Raw genomic sequence first — 14616 nt, forward strand, 5'->3', positions numbered from 1 at the left:
GTCAACGTTTACTTTGTCCTTTCCAACCATTTATTTATGAAATTATAATTTTCATTAATTTTAAATTTTTTATCCACTTTCAATATTTTATTTAAAAGAATCCAATTCAGTTTGATTCAAACCACCAACTTATTAGTACTAAAAAAGAATAATAATCCTTCTAAGGTATACTTTTGGTTCCAAACAGGGCGGAGTCCTAATCAACACATATGTGAACATTGATATAATAAAATATACAAATAAAAAAGGTCCAAAAAAAACTAATGAATATTGTATCAATTTTCCATGGTCAAACGAAGAACCAGAGTAAAACAAAAATCCCATTGAGACATTATTTTGGTGGAAAGAATATTTCTTCAAAGAAATGACGAGGAACGTATCAACATGACTATAAGTATATAGCTGAAAACTAACCTCATAAGTACATGTGCTTCTCTCCCTAAAACGTCATCGTATACGTCCTCCTTTGAAACAATTTATTTATCAATTGTTATTTTCAATAAATTCCTATAGTATTTTTTAGAATCATAAAAGAAATAGAGAGAAGTATATGACAAAACAAAAGATAAAATAAAAAATAATACTATAAAGTATCGTAAAAAATTATTGCATAAATAATATAATAGTTTATTTAAATAGAATTATTCATCAGAGTGCTTCCCCATTTTTATTTTTTACTTTATTTATCCGGATCGTCAAGTTAAACCCACAAATGAATTTAAGTTTAAAGTAAATTCTAAGATGAAACTTTTTTTATATAAATAATCTGGTGAAATTATTATAGTTTTATTTAGAAACTATATATTATAGTTAATTTCCTTTTTTCAGAATTTATTGAGAAAAAAACAACGTTCTCAGTCAATATTCACGTATTGAGTCGAATTAATGTACATCTATTGGAATAAAAAATAAAAAGAGAGAAAAACTAAAGAAAATTTGTGACATGACTAATTAATTATAAAGTGATTAAGTTTGTCTTTCAAAGTTAGAATAGTTGAAACTTGGAAGTAAGTTTATACTATTATATAAAGAAAATACTCTTTATTATAATTATTTTTTATTTTCATTCTTACATGAACCTTTTTTTTTCCTTATGTAACTTCTTAAAACTATATTTTTCTATAAATAACTTCTCATTTTATTTTATTTTATTTTGAAACTGCACTAATTACTCATAAAGAGAATTATTTTTCTTCTTTTAATATAGTGTATACACGAAGTATTTTTTTTTACTAGCATATGTAATTGTATATAATTATTAATTATTAATTTTTACTTGTAGCATTAATGGTTAATTATGTCTCATAAGTGATTAATAATGTGATGTAGTTACTGAAATATAATGGTAATTAATTTTGGCTTACAACTAGTTAAACTTGAATAAACGTGCATATATAATAATCAATACGTACTTATGAAAAACTATTAAGTGATACATGATTTTTAATTAATTTATATACAACATGTAATTAATCATTATTAAGTTTTTATTAAAAACAATATGCCATATAATTAATTAGAACAAATATTGGGTTGTCCAAAATAAATTAATAATTTCCTGCATGTTCTTATGGTACTAATAATTAGATATGTCTTAAAAGTGGTTAAAAATATCATAAAATTATTGAAATGTTTAATTGTAGTTAGTTTTATCTTAAAATTTGTTTAAAGCAAATACATGTGCATATTAGATAAATGAAACATGATATAAACAGAATGAGATAAAATTAATAGATATTTGACACTGATATTTTATAGTTAGATCCTGATTCCTGAAAGAAGCAAAAGAAACAGGTTATTTGCTAAACCTAGCTACCCAAACTGAAACTCTTTAAACTAAACCTGTGTACATCAGAGAAAAAGGCTCCGTTAAAAAAAATAACAAGAACCTAATCGTAAAGCTAGGCTACTGTAATAATGTACAAAATTGGACATAGTTGCTTCATCTTCAATCTTCAATTCAAGATCAAGATAGATGACCACTCGTCACACCCCCACTCACAATCCACGGGTGTCCTGCAAGAACATGCACATGCACATGTTACGTTACGTTACAAAACATTACATTAATAAGTAATAACATGAATTAGTAAAATATGAACTTACTCAATGCCTGTTGCGCGGAAATGCGCCTAGAGGGATCCCTACAAATCATCTTCCTAAGGAGGTCCTTAGCAGGGGCAGAGACAGTCCTAAAAATTGTGGTGGGAAACCTAAGATTGGCCCTTAAAACAGCCTCAAAAATCTCACTCACAGACTCTCCATAAAAGGGTGGAATCCCAGACAACATGGTGTAAACAATAACCCCACTGCTCCAAACATCCACTTTCTCATCGTACTCTCTCCCCATGATCACTTCGGGTGCCACGTAATAGGGCGTGCCCACCACACCGCTCATGGTCACGCCCTCACCGAACCACTCCGCGGACCCGAAGTCCGAGAGTTTGAGGTTGTTGGCGTCGTCGAAAAGGAGGTTGTCGGGCTTTATGTCCCTGTGGGCCAGGCCCAACGCGTGGCAGTGGGCCAGGGCCTCGAGGAGCTGCTTGGCGAGGGAGGCGGCGTGGGGCTCCGGGAGGGCGCCGTCGTCGGAGAGGCGGTCGAAGAGGGTGCGGCGCTGGCAGAGCTCGAGGACGAGGGTGGTGGTGTCGGCGTCTTCGAAGGTGTCGATGATTTGGAGAATGTTGGGGTGCGGAGAGAGGAAGGTCATGGCTTTGGGTTCAACTTGGAGGCAGCGGCGGTCGGTGGAGTCGGTGAGGTGGCGTTTGTGGATGAGCTTGGCGGCGTGGAGGCGGTTGGAGGCGCGGTGGAGGCAGCGGAAGACGGTGCCGAAACGGCCACGGCCGAGTTCTTGGAGGAGTTGGTATTGTTGGTTGTTGAGGGAAGGTGTTTCTTCTGACCACATTTTGTTTTCAAATGGAGAGCTTAGCGTGGGAATGGGGTTTGTATAGAACCTGATTTCTGAGGAATAGAGCGGGAATATTCCCTTTCTTCGTTTTTCGCTCGCGGTTAACTTATTGACTTTTTCTTATTTCGTTGGACCACACCGCACTCATTATCCCTTTCAATGTTACAAATTTGACCCTTTCTGTTTACTTTCAATTTTGATTTCCCTCCTACTCACAACAAATGAATTTTTCTCATTTATGATTAGTTTAAGATAATTTAATCAACAAATTCAGCGATTCAAAACTATTTTAATGAGGTATTATTTGATGCACAGTTATATTTGTAATCTATAATATTGATAATTTTTAAAATACTTTTATAAAATAAAATTTAGAGATATGAAGTATCTAAATCCCACTAATAATATATAAGGATAATATCTTCTTTATATAATTTTTAGATGATTTTATCTTTTTAATAAGTTGTTAACTTTTAAATCATCTCTTCCAACTATCTTAAAGTCGTTATTTTTTTTTCTTGTAAATATCTAATTAACTACTTATTTTATTATTTTTTTTTCTTTTTAAAATAACTGAAGCACCCATACTGCCTTTTCGAGTATGTAATTATTTCGATTAATTGATGTCATATATTCATATTTTTTTTTGGATAGAATGTAAAGCTTTATCTTTAGTAAATTATCTAAGATTTCTTAATTTAGTTTGACATTATTTTAGATATAATATTATTAAATTTAATGACACTATTAGACATGATTATGGATGAAAATAATTATAAAAAAGACATTATTACAGATAATATTATTAAATTCATTATTTAAATCGTCATTTTTTTATACGGTGAGAACTATTAAAACTAGTTTAAAATTTGATATTGATACAATGAGATCATAATGAGTCTTATCTTTTTTAATGGATAAAACGAATTTACACCACTGCATACATATATGTATGACAGATCTTTTCCGTTTTATCATATCCAGCAGAATTTTAAAATTTTGTGTATTCAGATTAGTCTGTTACTAATAATATTATTGAAAATAAACAATTTAAGTTTAATATGTTATCATTAAAAAAAAAATTGCATTATCAAGTCATCAAAAAAATACTTAAAATATATTTTAAAATTATTACAAATTTAATAATTGTCAAATTCTAATACAATTCATACTGAATATTAGTACAAAATTATGTTAGTGTTTAATTAATTACTATTTTAAACTACTTGTAAGGAAATATGATCCATTTAAACATACAATAAAAGATGAAATTTATTCAATTACTTATGGAAAAGGAAAAATCTATATTCAATTGCTTATGGAAAAGGAAAATCATCTCCTATTAATTTATCATTTTAGTTCCCAATTTCCAAAAGGAAACAATTTTTTTTTTAAAATGACAAAAATCACATTTAACACATTTTCATAAATAAAAAACAAGAATACACTACTTTAAAAAACCTAAAATCAACCATTACAATATTTTTAAGGACTAAAAATACATTAATCCAAAAATAGATTAATTTGAACATACATACTAGAAAACTATAAACCAAAAAATTGGACACAAGTGATTCATATGTTAAATCAATGATCGAATTATGCGACTAGTGTTCAAGTTCAATTCTTGACAACAGTAATTTTTAACTAAATTTTACTTACTTTTCGACCGAGTTAAGATAGTTTAAAGCAAAACTTTAATACACCGGTGTGAAATGAAAAAAATACTAGAAAACTATAAAATAAAGTGGACAAATAACTATAATACAGCTCTATAATACTCTGCATGCATCAGACAAACAAATAAAGCAGAAAAGATGCGACCTTTTATGTGTGTAGCATTACATTTTATTTATGTTCTTCAGTTAGCCTAAGTAAAAAGAAAAAGGAATTCAGTAAAAGAAATAACAGCCTGGCCATAGATGAGAAAGAAATCACGAATGTACTCTTGGACAGATTCGAGGCAAAAGTGTCTCGATCAGTAAATCAAATCGCTAAAAAAACCCATCAGAAAATCTCGCTACTTATGGTAAGCGTCTGAAAATGATGTCAATTTAATTCAACTTGGCTAATCACCTCCTATAAACGTTCTCAACTTTACATGGACATTGGTCCAGCTACAAAACTTCCATGATAGTGGTCCCAATATTTGCAGGTCTATCGTTGTTGCTGCTTGCCCCCATCGAAAACACATTCCATAGCTAAGCTTGGAATTCCCCCCTTTCTGGGGTCGAGTTAGCGTTCAAAGCTGAGCCTGAGTCACGTGTCTCTGAATAATGGCCAGTCCATCCGATCTGGGGCGTTAATATCTTTTCATACACTGTATTAATGGATAATGCTTAAATCGAGATGAACCTAAAATGGTATCATAATTAAAGGGATACAGTAAAATTACACACTGCATAGTATTCTAATGTCCAAAAGGGCTGTGAAAATCAAGACCAAATAACAAAAAAAAAAATGGATTGGCTAGGCAAGCAAGATTTGAACTGGCCCAGGTCCAGCCCAAAATCTGAAAATCATAATGGCCCAATTGCCAATTTGGACAAGGCCACCGGCCTACATCTAGGAAGAAAGTCATAGGTCGTGTCAATTAATAGCAATCAGTGCACTGGGAAATACGTACGGCAGGTGGAATTAAGAACACAAATGACTCATTTGTTCTCGATACAATGAATAGATATATAGACTATTGTTCCTTTCAACGGATATATTTGCTGGTTTTCCTTATTTTATATTTTTATATATACAAGTGGTAAATCCCTAATTGGTAATAAGGCAATCAATTGATCAAGAGGCAAGCTGCACAGAGCATACAAGCCTCCACATCTAAATCCTAACACACAGCATTGTAGTAACGCTTCTGCCCCCTGGATTGAAATTTCTAAGTCACTACTGCAAGGATGCTATTGAACATGCTCTGAATGTGTAAAAGCAATTTAAATTAAAAGAGAATAATAATTTTTATTTGCTGGCCCGGAATGCCTGCAACCCGCCTAGAGCCGGTCCAGCTTTGTGCTGGCCTGAATTTGAAAAGGCCTCTATTTCTGAATTCTATTATAAAGCAAAGTAAAATTGGATGTGCAATATCATATTTCAACTTACATAAATGGAGTCAGAAAGGAGCCTCAAGTGATTCGTCCCAAACTTCTGCACTACCGTTAGAGGCATCCTCTACATCTTCTTCCATTGAAAGCCTAATATATTCTCTATGAGCAAAGCGATCCCACTCTGTCAACGTAGGATTCTCACGTTCCTGTTCACACAAGACATGTACCAAGGCAGTCAAAACTCGCCAAGAATAGTCAATCATACTGACACAAACAGCACAATAACTTCTATCAAATATTCATGCACCTGACGAATCAAAAATGGATCACGAGTTTCAAAGGCCATGAACTTATTCAGATTGAACAGGATATTGAAAACACTTCCCGAGAGTTTACCACCTTTCAAGTCACGGATAGTTATATAACTCTCATCCTGCAGAGTAAAGAATTTCAATTTAAAATTATGAAGAAAAATATCTCCGACAAATAAGTAATGACTCAATATTAACCAAAAGGATGAAAGAGTGGACAAGAAAAAGGAGGAACCAAAATATGTAACCGGGGTATGTCATTTATCCAAAACATAACAGAAATTTAAAAACAACTGACTAGATTAGCATCATATTTCAGCTAATGTGACTTCTCCACAACATTATGAAACATGGGCAAACAATCAGTAGAAGAAAGATTGAAAGACAAACCTCAGGTCCAATCATGTCAATAATCTGGCACAGAATATCCTCAAAAAGCACAGGTTCTTGAGCCATGCACTCCATTCGATGCAATTGCTCCTCATAAAAGAATTGCAGTTCATTCCTTGTCAACACACCATTTCCATCCAAATCTACGCACTTGAACCTAATCATGACAAGTCATCACAAATAGCTAATAAGAGTCAACCACAAAGGTCAAACTTCAAATGTTCACCTAAGAGTGCACATAGAAGGCAAGGTGGAAATAAAGAGTTAAAAAACAAATGGGGGAAAGCTTTAAGGAAAAACAAAACAGAAAAACAGAACATCAAACTGTCAAATTTCATCCATTTTTTCCATATACCAAGCAGCCCAAATTTTATATCAATACATTTCCCTGTCCTGTTTTTATCTGTGCCTTTTGTTGACGCAATGCTAAGCATACTACCCTACAACACAGCCTACAATAATATCATATGCCAGAAGAAGCTCTGTTCTCCCAAGGCAGAAGTTTGGATGTGTTTGGAACTGTTTCCAAAACAGTTTTAAAGAATAAAGTAAAACTGGTTTGAGAGATTGTTTTCATCATGCAAATATTTAAAACCATTAAATATTTTAGGCTTTCTAGATTTTGTATTTTGAAATCATTGAAAACAAGGGAAACGCCTAATGAAAACCATTCTCACTAATGACAAAACTGCAATAATATGCAAAATTGTTGCCTTTTTTCTAGTTTCAAAAACTGTTTTTCAAATAAAATAATCAAAAACAATTTTTTTACATTATTACATTATTCTGCAATTTTGATTGACTGAAGTTTCAGTAACAAATTTTGTAGCTAACATCCCAAATTTCTGAGACATAATCATGGACTTGTGCACACTCATACACAGTTCTAAGTAAAAAGCCCATAAACTACACTAAATACATGCTTCAAATGCATCATCCTCAGTCTGCAACTGCACAGGAACTAAACTAGTGACATCTTAGTAAGTGGGAGGGGGAGAAACAAATAAAATGGATTATGGATGGGAAACAAAATACCAATACTCGAGACTTGGCTCAGATGATTTATCCTCTTCTGACAGTATGAAGTAAACAAAATCTTCATAACCCATTTTTCCCTCAACCTTACTGGTAAACCTTCTAGGAACCTGAGATAATATTTAAGAAAATAAAAATCTGCATCTTCAACAAATGATCTGATAAATCACATAAACACAAGTAAAAGGACAGTGAATGTGTATTAGGAGAGGAGGAGTAAAGGTTTGGGTTGTTTGTGGCCCTAGACAGTAGTAAATCTCAAGTCAGAAACAACACATAATATAGTAATCCAGACCAACCTGAGAAAATATTCTATCAACAATTCGATAGGTAAGCGCGTGGTTACCATATCTGATGAGATTCTCTTTATCTATCAAGAAATCATGATCTGAATCCAGCTCCCAAAACTTGCAGTATATGACATAAAAATGCTCGTACGAAAAGTACCTGCAGATAATATTAAGGAAAGGTAAAAAAATATTAAGGCATATTAATACAAATATATTTAATTCATTTGAATAAAGAAACCAAAGTCATTTTCTGAAGTTAACGGAAATGACATTTTCAAATAGTATATGTACCTCAAAACCTTATTTATGTCCTCTTCTTCATCAGCATGCTGCATCGCATCAATTATGTTTCCACGCTTCAGCTCCCTCAGGGTAAGACGACCATTTCCTGATCTATTAATGTAGTAATATATTCTGTATATGACAGTTTCAGCTGGGCCATTGGAAAAACAAGTAGTTATGAACATTGCACCACAGAAAAAAGACAAAACAAGAACATTACACCAGTAACCATGACCAGCCTATGCCCAACTTCGATGGAATAAGTCTCTTAACTGATTCTCCCAACATCAAATATATGAAGTGTGACTCTATAAATAAAATTATAATTGCAATTAGCAGCAAAAATCCCATATAAAAAATATAAATACACTGACCATGAAAAACCATAAAAAATTGCCAGCTGCGGCCAATACCCACCTCTTTGAAAAGTTGCAATAATTAGTTTTGTAAGGTAAAAGTTGAATTGAATCTCATGAAAGAGCCCTACAGAGGACTGGAATGAAAGAACATGCGTTGTGCCAGAAACTTTAAAAACACATGCATAAAATCACCAACCAATCTCCAAAATTGCATCAAGCATCCATTATAAAAATTGCACTTGCGTAGAGCACCACCACCCTCTTTATGATTTTTCAAAAATATCAAACCTAAAATATTTTGAGAAAGCACAAATAAGGGATGATAACTTTATTTTTAGTTTTTTACCAAACATTAAAATTTGTTGGAATTGTGGGGTTTTAGGTGTAGAAGGAATACAAGGAGAAAACAAAAACTGAATACAATAAAATTTATATTTTCTAGATTTGAAGTGATGTTTTACAATTAGATGATAAAACTTAAAGTACTAACCCTTACTTTTACTAACAGTCACTAACTAAACAAGGTAACAAAAATATGATATATATATATATATTAGGAAATGTAGAAACTAAGAAAATAGTGAATCTAATCCGAAGAGATAATGCCTGAGATATTTCAAAATATTCTAAAATACAATATTGATATTGTCAGATATTTTAACATTTCCCCTCAAGTTAAAGCTGGCTAAGCAGCAACAGATAACCAAACCCCAAGAGATTAGGGATAGAACAAAAGAGATGAAAATAAGCAACACATCTGGGACCCATGTACTAAGAAGAATGGCAGGAAAAAAAAAATGTGCATAAAGCACATATGAGGTAGTCAGATAATGGCACCGAGAAGATATGGTCAATTGCTGACTCCGAACAAGATGAAGGGGTCTCCTTGGACACCCAAAATCAAACATGTTGAATCAGCCTCAACAGTGGCATAAAAAAAGGCTGAACTAGAAGAGCTTTGCATTTTAGAGAACTCAACAGCTAAATAGTAATAGGATAGGTTACAAATGAACTGATTGGAGGCAAGGGAGATTCAATGGCACCAATAAGAGATGCACGTCAAAGGAAAAAGTTAACAGAGATGAGCAAAATAAAAAAAAAACTGAAGCTTGAAGATGGTCAATTTCAATACAAAATCAAACCATAAAAAACAGCTCCAAAGTCATTTCAATACAACCCAATTCAGGGGTCAAATATAAACAAAGGATATGTCAGAGACCTAGCACAATAAAGCATTTTCCAGGTCATGGAATGTCTAATTTTTCAATCAGAATCTCAACAGTGATGTCTCTTAACATATTTTACGGTCAAAATATGAGAAAATAGGTTTAAGGACACTACAGCTCTTTTATGGAAGAAAATAATTGGACAGAGAGGGGAAGTTCAACTAGAAGGGGAGTAAGAAATTCTACAAAGAAGGAAAGTCTATAAAAGAAGAATTTGGAAATAGTAAGAAGTAAGAATGCATCAAAGCTGTACAATCTCTCTGTTATAAACAAAGTATGGTGGGAATTTCAAATTTATTTGTTAATATCTGCTGTTAAACATAAATGAACCCCTAAATGCAAGTTTATAACCAAGATGAAAGACAAACCATATCTCTCTTGAAATTCAGGTGTGCTCTGCAGGAACTCCAGCCCTGGATGAGTAGCCAAAAGCTCACGTAGCACAGGTTTAAAATCATCCTGACATGATGTTTAATATAGTTAACAACAAGATACAAATATAATATCAAAGCCAATAAAATCAACAAAGTGGCCCCTAAAAAAATCAAATCATGTTAGTATCAAATGGAATTGAATAAATGACATATTTTGATAGACATCATGAGGCCATGACTGAAATTTTCCAAGTAGTAGAAGAAAATTAAATGAAATGAAAAGAAGTAAATATAAAAGAAGTAAAATACCTGAGTAAGGTACTTGAGCTGTGGCTGCTTCAAAATTGTGAATATTTGGGTTGCTATATCTTTTGTCAACATGTTGCCATTGACCCAATAATCAATAAATGCTTTCCTATAGGAATATTCAACCAGTGAATTAAGCATAAGAATTAGCCATTAGGAAACACTAATTACAGGGAACAACTATAATTCTTAAAATTTCAACATGTCCAGGTGCATTTCAGCTTTTTTTGGGGCATTAATCAGTTTTTTTTATTTATTTATCAAAAGCTCTCAAAAGCAGCTGCCAGAAAAATGTTTTTCCCCAAAAAAATAAACTAATTCAAACACACCATTTCAAGTGATTTCTGTCATTTTTTAAGTCTGTCATTTATCAAATGACTACTAATTTGACTATGAAAGCATACTCTTGCTTGTTTTAGGTTGATCTAACAACTTATCTAGTCACTATTATTTACTCTAAACATCATTGTTGACTTTGCATAGATAAATTGTTTGCGGCATTTGCATGAGGCATATATAGATAAATAGAATAAAACAAAGGGATAAAAGTAGGTCACTAATATAGCATGTAAAGCCTAATGCAACCCTCCTCTCTCAAGCTTATATTCATTATAAGCATCTAAGATTGAAGTCAGGACAACTCAGTCAAGATGGCTCCAATATGTCAAAGAATTACTCTATCTAAAGGGAAATAAAGAATTCTTCCATCTATAACATACATGTTATTTGGGAAAGGGAATTAAACATTGAGAAATTATAGCAGTAGGATAATCTGTGAATAAGGGTATATGCAAGACTTTAAGAAACTTATAGGCTTAAGGCTTCGTATCATGAAGAGTTCACTTAGTAACCTAACATAAACAATATAGTAACATACTGGCTAAACCCTTAAAAGAAAAATCTAATTATACAAAGACAAATTTGAAGGGAAAAAAAACACATGGGAAGCAAGTGGACAATGTAAGTTGACTCCTAGTTTGATTAGCTGATGAAATAAAGAAATTGATTTTCAAAAATAAATAAAACAATAATCAGGAATACAGGAGTTTGTATTCTTAAAAGCTAGTTCCTTACTGAATAAGTACTCACAATAACTATTATGCTCCAGCCCTACTCAATTTTCAGCATCTAAACAAAATCGTTTTAGGTATCCAAAGATTCCAAACTAATAAATCTAAGAACCGTTACTCATGAAACAGAACATATAAAGCATTGTTTTAAAAATTAACAACAATAAAGTACACACCTTGTCACAACTCCAGTTCCATTATCGATCTTTCTGAAAAGAGATGTGGAAAAAAAAGATGGCAGCTTGCATACTTCCTTAGTAACTGACTTGAATTCTGACAACCAAAGAAAAAAGTAAAACAGAAATAAGTTATTACTACAACTCTTCATTTCATTACAAAGTGAATTTTAGATAGATAATCACTTTTTGATATCAGAAAACATTTAAACTATTTTCTTTTTTACTCAAAATGAGGGGAGGGTGTGATTGCTTAAAAACTATAGAATGTGGCACTTATCGAAAATCCTCTTTCCCCCAATTGCCAACCAGCCCTTCAGACTATAACGTCCTTATATGCCCAATATCTTACCGTGTATCTGCAGCCCATCCAGGTGATCATGGAATAAATGGTCAATTCTAATTACGCATTTTTCTTTGAGATCATTTGGAGGAGGACGTCCAAATTGAAAGTAGAACTGCAAGCACACGTGTATGTTATGAGCAATGGGAAGGGTGAGAACCAAACAAGAAAAAATAAATAAAGTACACATGCATGAACACTTAGCAGACCAGAGGAAAAGAAATAAAAATATCACCAAATAAAATTTTTAAGAAAACTAAACAGCTGCACATAATTGGATCACTACAAATGATTTGTTGCATGTTCATAGGGAATTTGATGAGTGTTGGATGCGTCCTACTTGGTAACAGCATAGATGTAAAAAAAAAAAAAGAAAAAAAAAAAAGAGGTTTTTCTGGAAATGTGCAACCCATGCAGTTCTTGGGTGCATACAAACAAAGGCTTAGAGCCTAATGCAGGAAATTTATGTGAGTCTCTTTGCACCTCAACTTGCTAAGGGAGAAGATTCTTTCTACAGCTTCTCTTGTGTAATGACCATCATTGTTTCAACTGAGTTTCAATTTGATATAAGCAACACGTTTGTGTAGCTTTGCCATATTTTTCTTTCATCATTTTGTCTTCTCTGACATATTTTGCTTTTATAATTTTGGAGCTTATCATATCCACCCTACTTTCACTCCCTTCAGGTCAAATTAATCTTCTTTCACTATCATATAAAATATTAAGATAATACATCAGATTTGCCTGACCTGAGGTATCAATTCTTTAACTGGCTCACTGACAACCTTCAAAGGAGAGCCCAAATTAGAAGGGCCAACTCTCTGTTTCACTATGCGAGGGGAGCCAGATGTACTTCTCGGTGAAAGAGGCGGGGCAGTGCCAGCAGGAAACATGGAGGGCAAAGAATTGCTTGCAGCATTTGGACTAGAGCAATTCCCTGGGACATTCAAGGGAGCACCTGACTTTGCTTCATTTATCAATGATGTTACCTACAGACATTAACAAGTGCGGCATGAAAGTAAAATCACAAATGCACGCGTTACAGTGTTTAAAGGAAACTAAAACTAATAAATAAAAGAAAAAGGAGTTTCGTTAATAATCAATATTTCATTCCCACACTTCAAGTTTCACCGATACTTCGTTTATATAGCTTCGGAGAGTAGTAGCAAGATTTTAATAATCACCCCAAGAATACGCTATGGTGATCTCTCAGAAGAAAGAGATTCATACATAACAGTTGAAATTGATTAATATACGCCTACGGAGAGTTAAGTCTATCTATCTAGGTAAAAGTCAAAATTCTCATGAGGTAGTTATATGGAATCCCAAACCAACGGCTATCTTTCATTAACATGGGCAATAATTAATAATTACCTATCCATCATTCTCACAAAAACTTGACAATTGATTGGTAGGTATAGACATGCCATGAGAATATTTTGAATGAACAACGTCGCAATAAATTAATTCGAAAATTGAGGAACGTGCAGTGAAGAAGCGTACCAATCGATTGCTTTCGGGAAGCGAAAGCCACTGCTCGAAGAGCGTCTCGACGAAGCTGAGGTTAGACTTGAGAGCGAGAGCGGAGACCTCAGGGAGCTGCAACAAATCGACCTCCAACGACGCCACATCGTTAACGACCTCCATGCTCATCTAAAACAAAAGCGTAAGCGTAACTCTCATTCACGAAGCGAACCGCGCGGAGAAGAAAAGGAAGTAGAGCGAGCTGAATTTGAATCAGAATGGAAGAAATGTGGTTGAGGTAGCTGCGGCTTGAGCAGGAACCCTAGATCTTTCTACTGTTGGGAATTTAGGATCATTTACCGATGCAGAAAATGGAACGATGCGGCGATCTGGTGAGAGAATGCGCGTGGGAAATAAATTGTGTAGAGATCCACGCGAGTTTGGAGGGAGAGAGAACAAATACTGGGGAAGGAAAATTAAGAGAGTCGTGTTCATTTTGTATATTTTCTTTTATATTTATTATTATTACACTACTTGGCCATGAACAGAAAAGAGTAGAAAATGTAAATGAAAATTTTACAGGCAGACACGTGGCCTGCTAACGGGAATGCAATCATCAGTCATCACATGTTGTAAGATCCTACGTATATAGTCAACACTCAACACCACTTCCAACTTCCAACTTCCGATCCATGCTTCCAATATTGTTATTAAATATTAGATAGATTATATATTATATATCAAAAAATTTATAAACGTTTTTTTCGAAATTATTCACCTTTTCTCTTGTATTTTTCGTGTGCATCAATTTTATATCATTAAAATGTATAAAAAAAATCATTAAACCATTTCTCAAGTTTGAATCCATGCCAAATGAGTTGAATTCAACATATGTATCAAAATGGGTTGCTTTAAGTTGCATTATTTAATCTATCATTTTGACAATTTAATCCAATTATTAGCTACCTTGATGTGTTATGGATAAGTTGGGTTAATCTAAATAGTTTGACGAATTATTCTAAACTTATCATCATA

At 33.2% G+C, this 14616-nt stretch overlaps 2 protein-coding genes across 3 annotated transcripts; both read right to left on the reverse strand.

Moving 5' to 3' along the window:
* Positions 1-1708: 1708 nt before the first annotated feature.
* Positions 1709-3045, reverse strand: LOC109797928 (phosphoenolpyruvate carboxylase kinase 1). The gene is made up of 2 exons (XM_020358099.3): positions 2107-3045; positions 1709-2016 (listed from the first exon to the last, which is right to left on the reverse strand). The coding sequence occupies exons 1-2, from the start codon at positions 2900-2902 to the stop codon at positions 1967-1969; spliced, it is 846 nt and encodes a 281-aa protein (XP_020213688.1). The 5' UTR covers positions 2903-3045; the 3' UTR covers positions 1709-1966.
* Positions 3046-4709: 1664 nt separating this feature from the next.
* On the reverse strand, positions 4710-14067 carry LOC109796098 (putative serine/threonine protein phosphatase 2A regulatory subunit B''delta). 2 transcript variants are annotated; one of them, XM_083059188.1, is made up of 13 exons: positions 13621-14067; positions 12867-13106; positions 12127-12232; positions 11775-11871; positions 10532-10637; positions 10217-10307; positions 8273-8414; positions 7991-8138; positions 7692-7801; positions 6657-6813; positions 6263-6388; positions 6011-6161; positions 4710-5260 (listed from the first exon to the last, which is right to left on the reverse strand). In XM_083059188.1, the coding sequence occupies exons 1-12, from the start codon at positions 13768-13770 to the stop codon at positions 6021-6023; spliced, it is 1614 nt and encodes a 537-aa protein (XP_082915314.1). In that variant the 5' UTR covers positions 13771-14067; the 3' UTR covers positions 4710-5260; positions 6011-6020. The 2 variants fall into 2 exon arrangements, with proteins under 2 accessions (XP_082915314.1, XP_020211318.1); XM_020355729.3 differs by having other exon boundaries at positions 4710-5225; positions 13621-14066.
* Positions 14068-14616: the final 549 nt, after the last annotated feature.

This window comes from Cajanus cajan, chromosome 6, assembly GCF_000230855.2.
Source record: "Cajanus cajan strain Asha chromosome 6, NIPB_CcT2T_4, whole genome shotgun sequence".
Taxonomy (NCBI): Eukaryota; Viridiplantae; Streptophyta; class Magnoliopsida; order Fabales; family Fabaceae; genus Cajanus; species Cajanus cajan.

Coding starts and splice junctions, on each gene's coding strand:
- LOC109797928 (XM_020358099.3), bottom strand. CDS start 2,902: ATGTGGTCAGAAGAAACACCTTCCCTCAACAACCAACAATACCAACTC. Junction 2,017..2,106: donor TTCCGCGCAACAGGCATTGA/GTAAGTTCATAT, acceptor ATGTTCTTGCAG/GACACCCGTGGATTGTGAGT.
- LOC109796098 (XM_083059188.1), bottom strand. CDS start 13,770: ATGAGCATGGAGGTCGTTAACGATGTGGCGTCGTTGGAGGTCGATTTG. Junction 8,415..10,216: donor TGAATTTCAAGAGAGATATG/GTTTGTCTTTCA, acceptor CCAATGGCCCAG/CTGAAACTGTCATATACAGA. Junction 6,162..6,262: donor ATCCATTTTTGATTCGTCAG/GTGCATGAATAT, acceptor TTGTGTGAACAG/GAACGTGAGAATCCTACGTT.